We start from the raw sequence: 20,202 nt of genomic DNA on the forward strand, positions 1-20,202 counted from the left end.
TTTGTATTACGAGCTTTTGGTTTAAATAAATTGTTTTGTGATACTTTAAGCTTAAAATTTTTTACTATCAGACCCTGCAGTCGAACATTGTTCTTTTTAGAACGTCTTTTAGTGTGAATGAAGATTTGAACCCCCTGTAAGTACAAAAACAAAGCAGAATCGGACCTATATTCATATATTATATCACGAGACATATAAATTTAATCGATTAAACTATTCAAATCTATTTTGCACGTGATTTTGCTTGGAAAATAGTTGAATGCACAATAATTTAATAAAAACCCGAGACCGCGAAGTCTAGGGATTATGTTCTAAAATTATTGTGCATCAAACTATTTTCTAAAAAGCGAAATCATGCAAAAAATTATTAAATTTATAGGTTGAGTGATATACGGCTAGATTATTTCCTGAATGACTTAGAATGTAACAGTATTTAATTGGTACACTTTTTTGAATTGCCAAATCGATATTGTCGCCGGAAAATTTCCGACGGACTATTTCCGGCGGAAATAGTACTAAACCGTGAATTCATTTTCACTACAGCGCAGCGGTAAATAAAATTTAAAGACGTTTCAAAATGACGTCTCGTAAGTAATGTTTGTGCTTCTGCTACCTTGGTTACGCATCCCAACAATGTATCGAGGACCGTTTTGCATGTCAACATATCAAATTCTGACGTATATATTTTTCTCCACTTATTTGCATAGATAAATGCAACAAGTTTAGATTGGAAAGCCCGTAAAAATTTTGGATCGCGAAATTATTTTGGGTCGCGACCGTTATACGCGATCTGGCGCTGCTATAGCGGTCGCTAAGAACAACGGCAAACAAAAACAGAAATAATTATCTCTTGTCAAAGTCAGAATCTTCAAAAATCATAATAATCTTTCAAAATCTAAACCGCTCTCATTAAAGAAATTCCGAAAAGTGTTTATATAACGTCCATTTTCAAAGTAATTATTGCTATCTTGTGAGTTTAATTCAAGTTTTATTTACTCCAACCGGTGATAATTGTGAAAAAGTGGCATTAAAAACTTAAAAAGCTGTGCTGTGAACTGTGAACTGCAAAAACCATCGTGGATCGTGGCATAACATCGATTTCCAATGTTTCATAGGTATTTCATACATGCGTCCTTATATAAAATAAAGTTTCTTGTATGCAACACACTGTATTTTATTTATAAAATTTAACGAAAATAATAATAAATTTAAATAAACAATATTTGGCGATATAATTCCGGAAAAAGCCGAACCGCTCCGAAATTTTCAAAAGTTTTGGGTCGCGACCGTTGCAAGAATAGCGCCAAATAGTGTTTACATTGTCCTTATGGGCACTTTCCAATCTAAACTTGTTTCATTTATCTATGCTTATTTGTTCAAAATAATATGGAATAAGGGGTTTTCACCGATTAAAATCGTTATTAAGTCATACATATGAGTTGTAAATCAATGTTTTTTAATGAACTGTTGCCAAAATCTCTCAGAATTAGTGATAAACGACAAAAAGAAAACCTAAAAGGAAGTTTATTGTTAATCTAAGAAGGAAGCCGAAAAAATAATCGCGGTTAAACTGGTCTTGGGATTTTAATCACTTATCTAAACAAAATTTATTCGAAAAATTAGATTAGCTGATTGGTCCATTTCACGATGAGGGAAATCTATACTAATATATAAAATCCTTAAGTGACTGACATACTGATTAATCACGACCCTCCTCAAACCACTCAAGGTAAGAAGCTCAATTTTGGCATACTGGTTGATTCTAGGGTGTAGAGGTTCGATAAGAAGGGATTTTGCGAAATTCCAGTTCCAAGAGGATGAAATCACCCCTCAGATATTACAATATTTTTTATTTAAAAAACGGTCAAGTTTCCGAAAAAACGCTTAAACACGTATATTTTATTTTGTTTTTTTTATATATTTTAAAATTTTTTAAAAATGTATACAGGGTGTTTCGAAAAATCTGGTCATTGATTAATCACGATCCTGCTTAAAGCGCTTGACGTAAAAAGCTGATTTTTGGAAAACAGATTGACTTTAGGGTATAGAGGTTCGGTAAGAAGGGATTTTTCGAAACTTGAATTCTAAGGTGGTGAAACTATCTTTCAAATATTAAAATATTTTTTATTTAAAAACCGGTGAGTTTTTCGGAAAAACTCTTAAACACGTATATTTTATTTTGTTGTTTTACATATTTTAAGATTTTTTATAAATTTATACAGGGTGTTTCATAAAATATGACCTACTCAATGGTCACGATTCTGCTTAAACTGCTTGACGTTTAAAGCTGATTTTTGGTAAACGGATTGACTGTGGGGTGTAGAGGTTCGATAAGGAGGGGTTTCTAGAATCTCAAATTCCAAGAGGGTGAAAACGCCCCTCAAATATTACCATATTTGTTATTTAGAAAACGGTTAGTCTTTCGGGAAAACGCTTGGACAAGCATAATTTATTTGGTTTTTTTACATATTTTGAAATTTTTTAAAAAATCATACAGGGTGTTCCAAAAAGTTGGGCAACTTCTTAAATTTAATTTCTTCGATTCTGCTTAAATTGCTTGCCGTAAAAAGCTTAATTTTGGGAAACGGATTTTTCGAAAGTCAAATTCCAACGAGATGAAACTACCCCTCAAATATTACCAAGTTATATAATAATATCGCCATATTGTTTTTTCTCAAGCTGACATAAATGTGAGAAAATTTTATCCAGTTTGTATGTTAATGGAAATTCTTGCTTTGCTTTATCATCACCATTACAAATGATTAATTCGTCGCGAACGAAGTCGCTGGTACACGCTAGTAATCATATAAAAAAAATCTTATTTTACCCGATGAATCTCCACACGAGAGATGGCACATGTTTTTTGAAACACCCCGTATATACTCTATTTTGATTTTATATGGTTTTGCTTGCAGCTTTTGTACTTTGGGAAGCCGGATACGATGTGTGGTTGGGCAACTACAGGGGGACATTCTACTCAGAAGAGCACCTCAATTTGACAGTCAGAGATCAACAGTTCTGGGACATGAGGTGAGTTTAATTTTCAATCAGTTCAACTAAAAAGTGTGTGATTCGTGTACATTTCATATTACTAGAGACCGTATGATCAGAAAAAAAATAGCGTCACAGTAGAGACTGGTAATTGCTATGGAGATGGAGTATATCATAATAATAATATACATCTTGATATAATACACTACTCAAAACAATTATCGCATATTTTCTAAAAAAAATATTAATTTGAATACCCTGACTAGTTAAAATATAACTTTGAATTAAAACTTGTTAAATAATGTGAATACTGTGAAGCTTGCGAATCGATCGACCGACACAATATGATATATTATGTATAGTCGATTTTCCGAAATCAAATGTCGATTAGGGTTCACTAAAACTAGTTTTAGTTTAGTTTCTTCAATTTTGTCATGAAACAGTGGCGTATCATTAATTCGCTCATTAATTTATGAATAATTAATCTTAATTATTGAAAATATGTACTTGTTTCCACACCATCCAAGAGGTAAAGTACATGGGGCACTTATTTTAACGTGGTCTCCCCGGACGCCTATTCCACTAGGTAAATTAAAAACTTTAATTTATCTGCACAAGTCCGACGGACCTGGCTCTTTGATGTAAAGTCGATTGTGTCTGCTGTGCTGGGCTCATAAGTTGTTGGTTTTGCATTTACAGGATAAAAATGCCAATAGGGATTTTGGAGCTGGATTTGTCAACTTTGTGACTGGAGTAATGCCTGTTTTTGTTTTCTTCCAACCCCATTCTTCGACATCTTTGGTACATCCAGACCAATGCTGAACCTGGTGGTAAGTTCGCAATGAATGCTGTCCAGCACGACAATTAATAATTCATAAATTAATTATAATTATATTAAACGAATTAATGATATGCCACTGTTTTATGACAAAATTGAAGAAACTAAACTAAAACTAGTTTTAGTGAACCCTAATCGACATTTGATTTCGGAAAATCGACTATACATAATATATAATACTTTAAGCAAAATTGTAAAATTTTCAGGGATTTTGTGTCTAAACGGTTGACTTTCGCGAAAATTTCCATAGAACCTTTTTTATAGGAAATTTTATTCTCTTTAATTTTTTTCTCTTCCAGTTTTTACAAAAAACGTATAGTTTTCGAGATATTTACAAAATACCGATTTTGGGCGCCATCTTGGCAAGATGACAGCGCCGACGGCAAGTCTGGAGATGTGCATTTTATGGATTTTAAGTTAGGGACCCCAAAACCTATAAATCTGCAAAATTTCAAAACTTCCGGACTTTTTCCAAGCAGGCTCCTTTTTTGATCCCTGATGAGTGAACTATACATATATTGTAAAATCCCAAAATTAAGAAATTGGCGCTTATGAAGTTTTTCCCCTGGATATTTATTTTATACTAGTTGAAGCCTGGCGCATGCGCCACGACATAAGGAAAAAAATACTTTTTATTTTTTTTAATTAAATGAAAAACAAAAAATCCGGCGACGACAGTTTTTAGAAGAGCCAATTAGCTATATTTTAGTAAAAAAGCAACTTTCTAGAGCAAGTCGTTACTTCAGTAGAGACGACACAGATAAACATTAGCATTTTATATATTATGTAGATTGTAGAAAGTGCAATATGACAGAAAAAAAACGGCGTCGGCGATGGCTATGAAATGAAGATCGATCCTCATTTCCAAGCAAACTGGAAGCCTTTTTTTCTCTCAGACAATATTTCAATTTCTCACATTATTAAAAACTTTCATTAATAATGGTATTGCATTATAATGTTTTATACTTATAGAGTTAGATTTCATATTATCTACTTTTTTGCTCTTAAATGATTTTCATAATACACATTAATATGAATTAAAACCTTGAAGAAAAATTAACTGCAACAAAAGAAATAAAATTATAAACCTAATAAAATCGTTTAAATTTTAAATAAAAATTTCCAATATGATTAAGATTAATTATCTATTTTTCCTGTATTAAACAATAATTATTTAGCATAAAAAATACCAAATGAGAAAGAAAATTTCTTTCTTCTATTAATATTTAAAGGAAATTACATAGTAATGACATTCATTATTATTTTTTTATTAAGCTAAAAATGGATTATTAATGTTTATAATTATGTTTGGGTTTTTTCTTTACTGTCTTACTTTCTGGGGAACAATTTGTTTTATAACAGTAAATTAAATAAAGAACTGGCCTTAAAATAATAAATACTTAATTATATATTTATATATTATTGTACTAAAAAAGATAGTGAATAGTGTTTATCTTTCAATACATTAGAAAAACTAAAATACCAATGGAGTTTAGATCAGGGTTGCCACCCGTCCCGATTTTGTCGGGACATTCCCAATTTTGATTCAAAAGTCCCGCGTTCCCACGCAAAGCCCTAAGGTCCCGATTTTTATTTGTTTAATAACCGCGTTTTCATTTAACAATTAAATTTTTAAAATTTATTATTAAAAATACATGTTTATTAATTTATTGAATTTAAAAACAGTTTTTTTTTCACGAATTAATTAAAATCGTAGAAATTTTCGAATTAGAAGAAGTAGATATTGATATTCTCTTTAACGAATATTCGATAATAAAAACTTGACTAAAGGAAATTTGCCAAAAAGGGAATAATAATTTTTAAAACTATAGTAAATTATAATATTTCATTGTTTAAGGTTGTTATTTATACATTTTCACGTATGATGTTGAAATAGATAGACGCTAGAAATAGATGTTCAGTTAATAGTTCAGTCATTGGGGATCAAAAAAGGGGCCTGCTTGGAAAAAAGTCCGGAAGTTTTGAAACTTTGCAGGTTTATAAGTTTTGGGGTCCCTAACTAAAATCCATAAAATTCACATTTCCAGACTTGCCGCCGGCGCCGCCATCTTGCCAAGATGGCGCCCAAAATCGGTATTTTGTAAATATCTCGAAAACTATACGTTTTTGGCAAAAATTTGAAGAGAGTAAAATTACCTATAAAAAGAGGTTATATGAAAATTTTCGTTAAAGTCAACCGTTTATGCACAAAATCTCTGGAATTTTTACAATTTTGCGTAAAGTATGATATACATAATATAGTCGATTTTCCGAAATTAAATGTCGATTAGTGTTCACTAAAACTAGTTTCAGTTTAGTTTCTTCAATTTTGTCACGAAACAGTGGCGTATCATTAATTCGCCCATTAATTTATGAATAATTAATTGTCGTGCTGGACAGCATTCATTGCGAACTTACCACCAGGTTCAGCATTGATCTGGTTCTACCAAAGATACCGAAGAATGGGGTTGGAAGAAAATAATAACAGGCATTACTACTACGCTCCAAAATCCCTATTGGTATTTTTATCCTGTAAATGCAAAACCAACAACTATGGTAAAGCCAGCGGATGCAGAAAGGCAGCATTAAAATGTTCAATGATTTGTGCATACTGCAATGGGAAATCCTGTGACAACGTCACTGAAATGTCACTCGACGAATCCGATGAAGAGGAATTGGACTTGCCTGTAGATATCCCTATGGCGGCTGAAGATGAAGAGTTGTACGTATTGAGAGAACAACCTGATGAGACCAGCACAGCAGACACGATCGACTTTGACATCAATGAGCCAGATCCGTCGGGCTTGTGCAGATAAGTTAAAGTTTTTAATTTATCTAGTGTAGTAGGCCTCCGGGGAGACCACGTTAAAATAAACGCGCCATATATTTTCCCTCTTGGGTGGTGTGGAAACAAGTACACATTTTTGATAATTAAAATTAATTATTCATAAATTAATGAGCGAATTAATGATACGCTACTGTTTTATGACAAAATTGAAAAAACTAAACTAAAACTAGTTTTAGTGAACTCTAATCAACATTTGATTTCGGAAAATCGACTATACATAATATATCATATTTTACGCAAAATTGTAAAATTTCCAGGGATTTTGTGTCTAAACGATTGATTTCAGCGAAAATTTTCATAAAACATTTTTTATAGGAAATTTTATTCTCTTTAATTTTGCTCTCCTGAAATTTTCGCGAAAAACGCATAGTTTTTGAGATATTCACAAAATACCGATTTTGGGCGCCATCTTGGCAAGATGGCGGCGCCGCAAGTCTGGAAATGTGCATTTTATGGATTTTAGTTAGGGACTCCAAAACCTATAAACCTGCAAAGTTGCAAAACTTCCGGACTTTTTTCCAAGCAAAAATCCCCAATGACTGAACTATAAGCTCATTAGAACTTCAAATCTCATTTAATTTTAATATATCGCATATAAGAATTTTTGGATTTTAATAAAAATGACAAGGCTCTTATTATTACAGCAACAAAACAAATAAAAAATATTCATTACAGTTATTGTGGATCATTTGGTGTTACAACAGCTAAATAAAACACTAATTCACGGCAATAAATAAAAAACTTTGCTTTTGACACTGGACGCTCGTTTCGCTAATTATAAATCTAAAGCTAACCGTCAGTTTTCATCATCTGCTGATGATGCTAAGCTGGTTAACGAAACGCACGTCCAGTGTTATTTTAAAGGTAAGGTGCTTAATGGAAATTAGCGCACTTGTAGGGGTTAAGACCTTTTTATGCTTGTGTATATACTAAGTACATTATATTTTAAAATATTTTGGTGTATTGAGATGAAATAGTGTTTTATTTTGCAAAAAATGTTCATTTAAAAATAATTAAATAAACTAATAAAGCCAATTATACAGATTATACAGCTGAAACTTTTAATTTTGTTCTAGTTGTTTTAGATTTAATTGATTGTTTACTAATTTTGTTTTCAACTTTTCATTTATATTTTTACATAATTAATTATAAATTTCGAATATTTTTTTAAGTTGCATATCAAGAAAAATCTAAAATTTTTAATAATTTTTTTGCAAATATACACAATACCGGGTGCGTCTCAAAAGTGGCTCACCCCTATAACTTTTTTATTTTTTTAGTTAAAACAACGAGATTTGGTATGTTAGTATATGACATAAATTAGGATTGTTTGACGTACTCAATTGTTTTCGGTTACTTCCGGTTTCACCGGAAATGACTACAACTTTTGATTTTTAAATAGCACCCCCGGTATTTTGTTTACTTTATTCGATAGCAAACGTCACTCTGAATAGAATGACACATCATATGTCAACTTTTGACATTTTCGCATATGGTTTATTTGAAATTGTAACTTGCGGTTCGTAACAAAAATTTGACTTGAAATACCAAGTGTATGGTGTCAAATTAGTCCTAAAAAAATGCTTTGAGCCACCCTCGTTCTATTTGAAAAAATTGAGTTATGATTAAAAATACGATTTGAGAATTTTCAAACTGGCCTGGACAAGTCACTAAAAACATTAGACGATCAAATCTATTTTTCCAAGGCTCCTTGATGAAGAATTAGTGTTTTTAACATAGCCATGGCACTCTAGATTGAATTTTAAAATACAATTTTTTATTAAGCGAGAATGTCAAAAGTTTACATATGATATGTCATTCTATTCAGAATGTCATTTTCTATCGAATAAAGTAAAAAATACCGAGGGTGCCATTTAAAAATCAAAAGTTGTAGTCATTTCCGGTGAAACAGGAAGTGACCAAAAACAATTGAATATACCAATTAATCCTAATTTATGTCATATACTAACATACCAAATCTCGTTGTTTTATCTGAAAAAATAAAAAAGTTATAGGGGTGAACCACTTTTGAGACGCACCCGGTATACCAGTTAAAATATTGACACTTATTTAAGAGACATTCTGTATATTTAAATGTATAAGGAAGATAATTAAAATTTACCTTTCTTTTTAGTATGGACGAAGTAGCTTTGATAGATTTACCAGCTATATTTCATACCATACTGTCACATTCAGAAGAAGGTAGCCAAATCATCTACGTCGGTCATTCCCTTGGTACGACTTTTGCCTTAATGTACGGCAGTGAATTTCCCGAGGAAGCCAGAAATGTCATCAAAATGTTCGTACTGCTCTGCCCAGCGTACACGTTGACCAATATGATCTCACCCTACAAGATATTCGCTCCTTATGGCGATTGGGTAGTGGTAAGTATTTTTTTTTAGTAATCCACCCAATCCACCCTACAAAAAAATTAATAATATTAATAGTTTGTTGAATGCTTATAATATTTATAATAATTGATGTTCAAATACAAAGTTATATAGTTTTTAATACTCAAAAGGAAACTGAAATCATCCGTTATATATTTTTCTACTATTGCCAGTGTTGTGTTATTTAGGGTAAGTCCGGTACAGATGCCCCACCAGGTGAGATGGCCACAGCGTGTAAATTTCAAATCATGTGACTTATCAGTTGCTTCCCGCTAGATAAGGCAGTAGTTTACCTGCTGCTATTATGGTCTGACATAATTTGAATGTCAATAAAAAAATAGGCTAGTTTTTACAAAAAAAAACTCTTTTTATATATAAGTACATATTTTTTTACTGTCAGAGGTCGCGTGGAAATAACGTAATATTATGTAAGTTTTTGGTATTTCATGCCACTTTATATTAAAATACATGCTTCGTGAAGTATCATAACTTCAAAAAATTAATCATATGTCGCTGCATTTTAAAACCTTGCGGTGAGGCATCTCTCCCATCGTATTGGGAGAGATGCCACAGAGAAAGCTGGTAAAAATGCCATACAAATTCATTTACTAAAGAGTAACTTTTTTTAATCATGCCTTTTTTTTTAATCATAACTTTTTTTAATCATGATTTTTCAAACCACTGAGTGCTTTCAGAACATTTTATTATATATTCAGATATATAATAATAAAATGTCCTGAAAGCACACAGTGGCTTGAAAAATCATTGGCTGCTGCTTTGCAAGCGATTAATACCGACCAAATGGGCATAAAAGCATAATGCATGCTTTTGGAATCCCTGCAAAGACTTTGAGATGTAGGGAGGCAAACAACAACACAGAAAAAGCAAGCATAGGGCCATCCTCAACTTTTGGATATTAGTTAAAAAAAATAAAAAATAACCTTAGATATTTAACCAATATGTATATGTATTTTATTGCGGGGCATTTCTCCCATGTTGGAAGGCCATCTCTCCCGCAACGTAGAGAGAGATGGCCAATTTTCTATTTTTTTATTGTTCTCTTATTATTATATATACTTACTTATTATGTTACTATCTTAGTCCTATTATGAATTATTATTAAAGATAGTTTAGGATTGCATAGTTAGTTTCATTTAAAATTAACTACCAATATGTATTATTAGCCCCAAAAGAAAAGTGAGGCATCTCTACCGGACTTACCCTATTAAAAATGTGTTTTCTGTCTACTATAGTTCGTTGTACAGGGTGGTCGAATTTGGTCTGTTTTAATAGAGCAAACCTATTTCCTGACTAGATAGAGCAAAACCGACATATTTATGTAGATGTAAACAGTCTGTTGATATTTACACTGCCAATTGAGATACGGGGTCTTTTTGAATTTTTTACCATTTGGAAAATAGCCCATAAATTTTTCATTTCGCGGAACAATAAAATTCTCTAAAAACATCCTTAAGGCACTTTTTTAAGCACAATCCAGTGGCGTAGTCAGCTTTTTTCTATGGTTGCTCTTTTTATCAGAAATAACGAAAAACATAATTTTTTAAATGGAAACATAGTTGGCTATGAACTTAAAAAAAATGCTGGCATTTAACCCTTTCCAACGATATAAAGTTGTGGGTATCTATTTCTAAGAATAAGAGAAATATTAGTTTTTTTTAATTTGTATATCGAAGCGGGCCTTGATTTTGTGTTGACCTATTTGACTAATTATTTTTTATCACAATTTAATATTCTATATTATTATTTATCTGCATCATTTGAAAAAACTTTTGAAAAGAAAAAAAAAAGACTTTTGAAAAAGTAAATTAACATTCTATATTAGTATTAATAATTAAAATTGAAATAAATACAATAAACAAAGAACAAAACTAAAAAAAATTAAATATTTTTTGAGTGACGAATATAGTTTTCTAAAAAAAATCATCAAAGATGTTCAAACTGGGCACCTCCTTGTTGAATATACAATAAACATTTATTGTGCACAGAGTTACAATGATTTATTAGGCGAACTGGTGTAATAAGTCCAAAAGCTAGCCTAATAGCCTTCTGTAATTTTTCTCTCGTCCCAATGGTTCTTCCCTTATACAGGGTGTTTCAAAACAAATGCGAAAAACTTCAGGGGGTAATTCCTTGTTCAAAATAAAGGGTAGTTTGCTTCATAAACGTTGGGTCAAAAGTCAACCATTAGGGAGATATTGCAGTACAAAGATGGCGGAAAAATAATGTTTTTATTTTTTATCTTGAAAACGAATAGAGATAGACTAATAAAATTTTATGGAAGCATTACTGTTATGAAAACACACTTTCTGGTAATTTTTTCACTTTTTTAAAATGAGTGGAAGGGGTTGAAATAAACTACCCCTATCATTTTTGTTAACGAAATTTAAAGAAAAATCTTATCAAACACATGCAAAAAAATTAATTTGGATAGCTTAGTTTACTTAGAAACTTTTTTATCTCTTGTATTTTTTGGATAAAACTCACCGATTTGAAATTAAAAAATAAAATGTAAAGCATTACATGTCAGGACAAAAAACATTTTCTGATAAAGAATCTAGTGGGCTGCTGTAATTTTTTAGGATGTTCCTAATATTATTTTATTTGACATTACTCTACTGCAATACGTTATTATCTAGATGATTATTATTATCGTTATTATCACTAGATTCTTAATCTAAAAATGTTTTTTGTCCTGACATGTAATGCTTTACATTTTATTTTTTAATTTCCAATCGGTGAGTTTTATCAAAAAAACACAAGAGGTAAAAAAGTTTCTAAACAAACTAAAATATCCAAATTAAGGCATTTGCATGTGTTTGATAGGATTTTTCTTTAAATTTTGTTAACAAGAATGATAGGGGTAGTTTATTTCAACCCCTTCCACTCATTTTAAAAAAGTAAAAAAATTACCTGAAAGTGTGTTTTCATAACAGTAATGCTTCCATAAAATTTCATTAGTGTATCTCTTTTCGTTTTCAAGATAAAAAATTAAAACATTATTTTTCTGCCATCTTTGTACAGCGATATCTCCCTAATGGTTGACTTTTGACCCAACGTTTATGAAGCAAACTACCCTTTATTTTGAACAAGGAATCACCCCCTAAAGTTTTTCGCATTTGTTTTGAAACACCCTGTATATAAGGTCTTTTAATTTCCAATAAATAAAAATTAAAAGGATTGTGATGGGAAATTGAAAGGAGTTAAATCACAGGACCTAGCAGGCTAAGATTTTACTTTAAATTCTCCATTTAATAGTGCAGTTATAACACTGGCGTTTTAATTGTAAATGGTAATACTAATACAAAATGTTGATTTACCTACTCAAAAGTCTTTAATTACGCAGAGAAATATTAATGTAGAATATTAAATTGTGATAAAAAATAAATAGGCAACTAGGTCAACACAAATTCAAGACTCGCTTCGATATAAAGATAAAAAACCCTAAATTTCTCTCATTCTTAAAAATAAATACACATAACTTTATATCGCTGGAAAGGGTTAAACACCAGTATTTTTTTTAGTTTTTTAAGTTCATGATTTCCATTTAAAAAATTATATTTTTCAATGTTTCTGACGAAAACAGCAAGTATAGAAAAAAAATGACTATGATGCCACTGGTTTGTGCTTAAAAAATGCCGTTTTTACAGAATTATTCCGTGAAATACAAAAGTTATGGGCAATTTTCCAAACAGTAAAAAATTAAAAAAGACCCCTTATCTCGGTTGGCAGTGAAAATATCAACAGGCTGTTTAGGCAATTAAACGTTTAAAGTTGAGCCATGACATCTATGTCGGTTTAGCTCTATCTAGTCACGAAATAGGTTTTCTCTGTTAAAACAGACTAATTTCGATCACCCTGTAGGTACATTACGTTAGTTTTTGCTAAATTCATTTTCATATTGAGACCTACATTGTAACACTATTTACTATTAAATATTCAATGACATTGCTCTTAATTCAGTTATTTATTCAAGATTTTGGGCTTAATTGACCAATTCACAAAAATCTTAGACCTTCATTATAGCCTAAGTCAAGGTTTAACTCAGTATGTATTTGCAATTAAACAAGGCTTAACATAAGGGGTTGAAAAATTCAATATGTAAAGCACTATTAGCACGTGTTAAAAAATTGCCTATGTACCGGTTTACCAAATGTTTATTCCAATATACCGCTATATTTGAAATAATAATAAATAACATAGCAATGAAATATACAATTAGTTTTAAGTATAACCCACTATACCCGTTATAACTAACCTTGAGTTAAAGCCACTTTTGCTATTCCTTTCCAGTATACCTATATCTGTCAAATATTATTTAACGCAATCAAGTGGTTATTACTGGATTAGTTTTAAAAATTCGTATATTACGATATAATTTCAGCGTGTGCTTAATAAATATGTGGATTTGTGGAGACAAGTTTTTTATCGAGTTAAATAATGTCTCGTTTTATGTAATACACATAAAAAGTTTTATTTGCATTTAAATGTGGTTTTTTAGTAATAAACTTTTACAAATTTATTTACATTAGCTGATAATTGTAGAAATTTTTAATTAAAACCATTAGATTGAATGTATAATTTGCTAGGTAATAGATTTTTTAAAATAATACAAACGGTATCGATTAAAAAAAAGTTGATAAAAATACAAAAAAGGCATTTGTAAATTATTAATGATACAGGGTGTCCCAATATTCGGTAGACATAGAACTATAGTACGTATTTTTGGAATCAGAATAAGTTCATTGAACAGAATTTATCTCTAAGTGCTTCGTTTTTTCGCCAGAGGGCTTTCAAACTTTAAAAAAATAAACACATTTTTTTAAGATATTTTAAGAACCGTTATTCCGATTTGAATGAGATTTTGAGTGTATACACACATGGCCAACGATATTTTTATTTTATTTTGGACCTAATATGATTCTTTTTATATTTTTGGAGATACTGGCTTACTACACGACTAACTAATATAAAATTAAAAATCTAAGTGCAACTAGGCTGTTATTATAATTTTATTTCATAATGAGTGAAAATCAACAAAAACAAATTTCATTTTAAACAGAAAATATTGAAAACAATTTTAATTATTTCTCGCAACTAATAGTCTGTATTGCCTCTGTAGTCTGTAGAGCCTCAATGCAAGCTGTGATACGACGTGGTGCTCTCAATTAAATGGTCCAGAAGATGTTGAGGAATGGCTTTCCATGTTTTGCGCGCAGCAATTTTCAATTCATTTCAGGTACGGGGGGATCATTCCTTTTGGCAATATGGCGTTTTAGTATGTCCCACTAGACACTCATATCTGGAGACATCGGTGGCCACCACAGATTTCTTATACCCTTTTCCTCACAAAATTCGCGAACCGCTGAAGTGCGATGGGGAGCATTATCGTCCATGTAAACAAATTCGTCCCCCACTGCCCCTCGAAATGGACGCACAATAGGTTCTAAAACGTCTCTGAGATATGAGGCACCTGTCATTTTGTTATCGATAAAAACATAAGGAGTTCGAGCTCCGTGCATTATACCTGCCCATACCATAATGCTTCCCCCTTGAAACGGGACACGGGGTTGAGCTGCATTCAAGCGTGCTCGTCTTCCAGATGCTGTCCAGACCAAAGTTCGTCGCGAGTCTGACACTAGGCCTATTCCTGTTTCATCACTAAACACGACGAAATTCCAATTTTAGGTCCATTTGCTCTCATCTCCTGAGCCCATTGTAGTCGCGTAATTTTGTGTTGTAAATTAAGCTTCGGAACACGTATAGGCCTTTTTAAATGTAATCCTCTGTCATGGAGTCTTCTTGCTATGGTCTTTCTTGAAACATTTACTCCTTCAAGGAGCTCATTTTTAATAGCAGTACTAGAAAGCAGGGGATTGCGTCGTGCAATTAGGGACATTTGATGGTCTTGCACAGCAGTAGTAACTCTCTTTCTACATCTTCCAGGCCGGTCTGTAACCTCGTTTGTCTCCTTGATTTTTTTTAAGGATATTAAAACAACTTTCGTTGCACGTCATCAATGACACCATACGTCGTTTTATGGAGTTTGCTGGTGGTCGTATTATGATGTGCAACCAAAGTTATTTTAATTTACCTCATATAAATGTTTTCCAAGTCCACCGACGGCGACGGCATATTTTCTTTTCGCAAAATGGTCCCTCTGGTATTTACTACATTTTTTCCTCTTGTAAATAAACGCCACATCGCATAGTTTTTTAGAAAAAAAATTGGAGAATTTATGTTTCCAAAGCCGACCTAAAAATATACCTACAGGAAGTTGCAATATTTCATGGATATAGAACAACTACGTATTTTTGAACGGTAATAAATTTAAAATTTATTATTTGTTAAGTTTTTATGAAGCTCATTGTCAATTATAATTTTTGATATTAACATAAAATTCCATATTTTCGCCAATTAAGATTATTAGAGCATAATATATCTTATGCGCCTCCATAGCTTGTCACGTCAAGGTATGGAGGCAAACTGAAGCTGACTTGAAGGAAGCAAACGGAAAGACTTTGGAAGTCAGCTTCGGAATTTTTTTTTCTCAAAAAGTATGCACGGTGGCGTTTTTTTACAAGAGACAAAGAATGCAGTAAATACTAGAAGGACCATTTTACGATGGGTAGTTTTTAACTAGCCGTACTTTTTTTTATTTTAGTTAACGTCAAATGTCAAAGCACTTAGCAGAACATATTATACACCCAAAATCTCATTCAAATCGGAATAGCGATTCTTAAAATATCTGAAAAAATGTATTTTTTTTAAACTTTGATACCCTCTAACGGACAAACCAAGCACTTTTGTATAGAGGTAAATTGTGTCCAATGAACTTATTTTGATTCCCAAAATGCATAGTAGTTCTATGTCCACGGAATATTGGGACACCCTGTATTTGTTTATTTTTATTTCTGTTATTTGTTGTTACAAATAATTTTTTTCTGTATAGAACTAAATTGTTTTATTTTTTAGGAAACTGTAATGGAGTTAAGATTACAACGAATCGTATCACAATCCAAAGAACTTGGTAGATTAATCAATGTCCCTTGTATGGAATCTCCACCATTAATGAGAGTATGCATGCAGCTTTATAACTTATTTTACGGTGCCAAAGCTGATTTTGGACCGGTAAGTACAAACTAGACTTAATATAATAATGTATAATAAAAAAGTGCGAGTCGGTCTCGCGCACGAAGGTTTCCGTACCATTCATAATCTATACAACATTACACACTATATTATTATAAACTTTTTTTCCGATTTAAGTAGCTGAAATTTTCAATGCGCGTATAAGTAATTTAAAAAAAATGAAGAAACACATTACTAAAAATTGTATTAATCAATAATAAATATGTAAAAAGTAAAAATAAATATGTAAAAATTAAAAAAAAGTCGCCTTGACTAGAATTCGAACCTGCCTTACTACGGCTCCAACGTCATAGCAGCGTAAAGTCCTAACGCCACCGAGGACTTGAAAGATTCTATTTAAAATTCTTATTTAAAAGATAATGTTTAGTGAAAGTACCTTTTTATTTATAAACATTTATTTAATTCTGTTTTTAGTATTTATTCTTATAGCGGCAACATAGATACATTATCTGTAAAAATTGCAACTGTCTAGCTATAACGGTTCATAAGATAGACCTATGTGACAGACGGACGGACAGCGATGTCTTAGTAATAGGGTTCCCGTCTTTACCCTTTAGGTACAGAACCCTAAAAATGTCTATTCTTCTTCTATAATATCCAAAGACTTTTTTTGAAGAAATAATAAAAATAATTTCAAAATACCGGTGCGCCTTAAAAGTGGCTCACCACTATAACTTTTTTATTTTTTCAGATAAAACAACGAGATTTGGTATGTTAGTATATGACATAAATTGGGATTGATTGACGTATTCAATTGTCTTCGGTCACTTCCGGTTTCACCGGAAATGACTACAACTTTTGATTTTTAAATGGCACCCTCGGTATTTTTTTACTTTATTCGATAGAAAATGACACTCTGAATCGAATGACATATCATATGTCAACTTTTGACATTTTGGCACATGGTTTATTTGAAATTGTAACATGCGGTTCATAACGACAATTTGACTCAAAATACCAAGTGTGTGGTATCAAATTATTCGTAAAAAATGCTTTTTCCAAATATGCTAATGAGCCACCCTCGTTGAACTCCTCGATTTGGGCATCTTTTAACCGGCCAGGACAAGACACTAAAAACATTAGACGATCAACTCTATTTTTCCAAGGCTCCTTGATTTAAAATTAGTGTTTTTAACACAGCCATGGCTGTGTTAAAAAAACTAATATGCTAGATTGAAATTTAAAATATAATTTGTTTTTGAGTGAGTATGTCAAAAATTGACATATGATATGTCATTTGATTCAGAATGTCATTTTAGATCGAATAAAGTAAAAAAATACCGAGGGTGCCATTTAAAAATCAAAAGTTGTACTTTCGTTGAAACCGGAAGTGACCGAAAACAATTGAATACGTCAATCAATCCCAATGTATGTCATATACTAACATACCAAATCTCGTTTTATCTGAAAAAATAAAAAAAGTTATAGGGGTGAGCCACTTTTGAGACGCACCCGTTATATCATCATTACATATACTGCCTCCCTAATATTATAATTATTCATTTATTTGGTTTATTTTTGTCATGTTTTAGACCACCGTACTTTTTTTATAAGAAAGTGCTATCTCAAATTATTATTTTTTAACTTTTATAGTTCTTGTTGCAACTACTGTGTCTACTTGATGGACTTCTACTGGAAAACTTTATTTATCATTATTATCATCATCATTCTGAGCTCATTCAACCATTTCCAATTATAGTGTAACCTCCGCCCATTGTTGTCTTTTCTTGGCTATGCGAGCCCAAGTTATCCCTGCTAATTTCCTAATATCATGGTCCCATCTCAGGTTTGGTCTTCTTCTAGATCTCTTAATTCCTCGTGGGTACCATGCTGTAATTTTTGTTGGTCATCTTTTGTCCATCCTTCTTGTCAGGTGTCCTGCCCATTGCCACTTGAGGGATTTGATTCTGATGACATCTAGTACCTGGGTCTTTTGTCGTATCCACTCTATTCTTTTATGGTCTTTCTTAGTTATTCCCAACATATTTCGTTGCATTGAGCGTTGTGCGACCTGTATGCCCAACCTTATAATCGTCGGCTTTATGACGAAAAGGCGTATCTCGATTTTTGCTACTTTTCAGGAGAGCAATTTAAAGAAAATCACTTACTTTATTTGGCCAATAAATGTAAAGTCTTTAATTTTTTAATAGTGTTTTTGTATTAACACTTAAACGGAGACATTGAGGAAACGTTCTGAAGATAAATTGTGCGTAAATTCTAATAAATAATTTCTTTTTAGTTGTTTAATAGAGATAGGCTTTTTTGTTATAATAATAATAAATATATTTCCGAACCAATAGTATACATACGCCCATGTAAAATAAATTTAAAAATGATGGTAAAGTGTTCTTAATAAGGAAAAAAAAATACAATATTCACATTATGGAATACATACAAGAAAATACAATACATACATACAGAAAAAAAATCTGAAAATCACCAAAAAATCAGAAACAAATATTTTAAAATACTTTTATTCGCGTTGGATTAGATCAACTGAAAACAAAGACAATTTTCATTCCAGAAGCAAAGACAATAATCAATTAAAATACACTTATCTAAAAAGCTTATTTTAATAATATTGTTTTTTATACAAAAATATTTTTTTTTAACTAATATATTTTTAGTAATTATTCAGTTAATTGAGGGCATTAATACAAGGCATTTAAACTCACGATCCATTTAATAAAAACCAAACTAAACAAAAACAAAACATGTTTCTTCATTCGTGCCTTTTTGATACAAATAACTGTGGACTAATAGTTTCTGTTTTCCCTGTTCAATGATAACAAATTCGACTTCCATTCTACGTGTTTATGCAGGATGATGATAGGCACAATAAATAAAATTTTCCAAAAATTGACAGGGACCAAATGCCAATGGCCTGACAATGATAATGAGATAAAAATTATTGTATTTTTCGGGCAAGTTTTTGGTCCGCTAAAATGTTCTTAGGGAAATTATAATTTCGGGATTTTTTTTCCCATTAGGGCAATTTTCGTTTCGTTGTTTTGCTTTCGATCAATTTTTCTTCGACCATTTATTCTCTAGCTCATTCTCACAATGGTTTTTGGCAAAAAAACAGACTCAAAGTCACACTGTAAAAGAGAGCTGCTGCCATGATAGAAGTTTTATTTTGTCCCAAGCAACCATCAGAAAATAATTAGGTAGCATTTTCATAACTTAAAACAAAAGGACCTATCTCAAATTCCATCTTTCTTGTAGTATAACAATTGGTATAACAATTGATATAACAAAGTGCCCTATCTCAACATACATCCTTTCGTCATAACGAAGAATTGTAGTATTTGAGATGGGGCAAATTTTTTAACGAATATAAAATGAAAAAGGTACAATATTGAGATGCGCAAATTCGATATGTTAAAATATGACCCATTGGGCATGTCGATAGGGCATTGTTGATATCTCAAAATCGCCAAAAATCGAGATACGCCTTTTTGTCATAAAGCCGACGTAATGTCCGTTTTAAGGTTGATTCTCATATACCTTCCATATCAGCTCCCTTCCGTTTCCCTTCCGTTTACATAAAATATTTTATCATATAAATGAATAGGACAATGCAAACTATCCGTTCCGTTTCCCTTCCGTTCCGTATTCTTTCATTCCATACATTTTTTTGGCGGATGGACTGAAACGTATCGAAAACAGTGTTGTCAAGTTCTTACATTTGTATCGGCTCTGTTAACATCTCGCTAATATTTATTTATTCTTTCACCACTTAATTAAATCTATTACTTTTTTCAAAAGATACAAATTTTTAAAATAAAACTTTCGTAATGATATACATTGTACAATAAAAAGTATGTAACTGATACGGAACGGAAGCTTACATACGTATAACGTCAATACAATAAAAAATACGAAATGGATATGGAATAGAAAGGGAAGATTTAGTAAAAATCAACCTTTAAATGTCTAGGTTTCGAATGCATAGGTCATGACTG

The 20,202-nt window shown here is 31.6% G+C and overlaps 1 protein-coding gene across 1 annotated transcript in view; it reads left to right on the plus strand.

Annotated features, from left to right (window-relative positions):
* The window catches only part of LOC115874574 (lipase member K-like), a 37,909-nt gene that overhangs the window by 12,971 nt on the left and 4,736 nt on the right, over nt 1-20,202 (plus strand). The window contains exons 3-5 of the mRNA XM_030889767.1: nt 2,916-3,030; nt 8,812-9,061; nt 16,061-16,216. Coding sequence (XP_030745627.1) covers nt 2,916-3,030; nt 8,812-9,061; nt 16,061-16,216 — 521 coding nt within the window. The remainder of the gene's footprint in view (nt 1-2,915; nt 3,031-8,811; nt 9,062-16,060; nt 16,217-20,202) is intronic.

The sequence above is a fragment of the Sitophilus oryzae genome, unplaced genomic scaffold (assembly GCF_002938485.1).
Source record: "Sitophilus oryzae breed Bouriz unplaced genomic scaffold, Soryzae_2.0 scaffold_1297_pilon_pilon, whole genome shotgun sequence".
NCBI classification, from domain to species: domain Eukaryota; kingdom Metazoa; phylum Arthropoda; class Insecta; order Coleoptera; family Curculionidae; genus Sitophilus; species Sitophilus oryzae.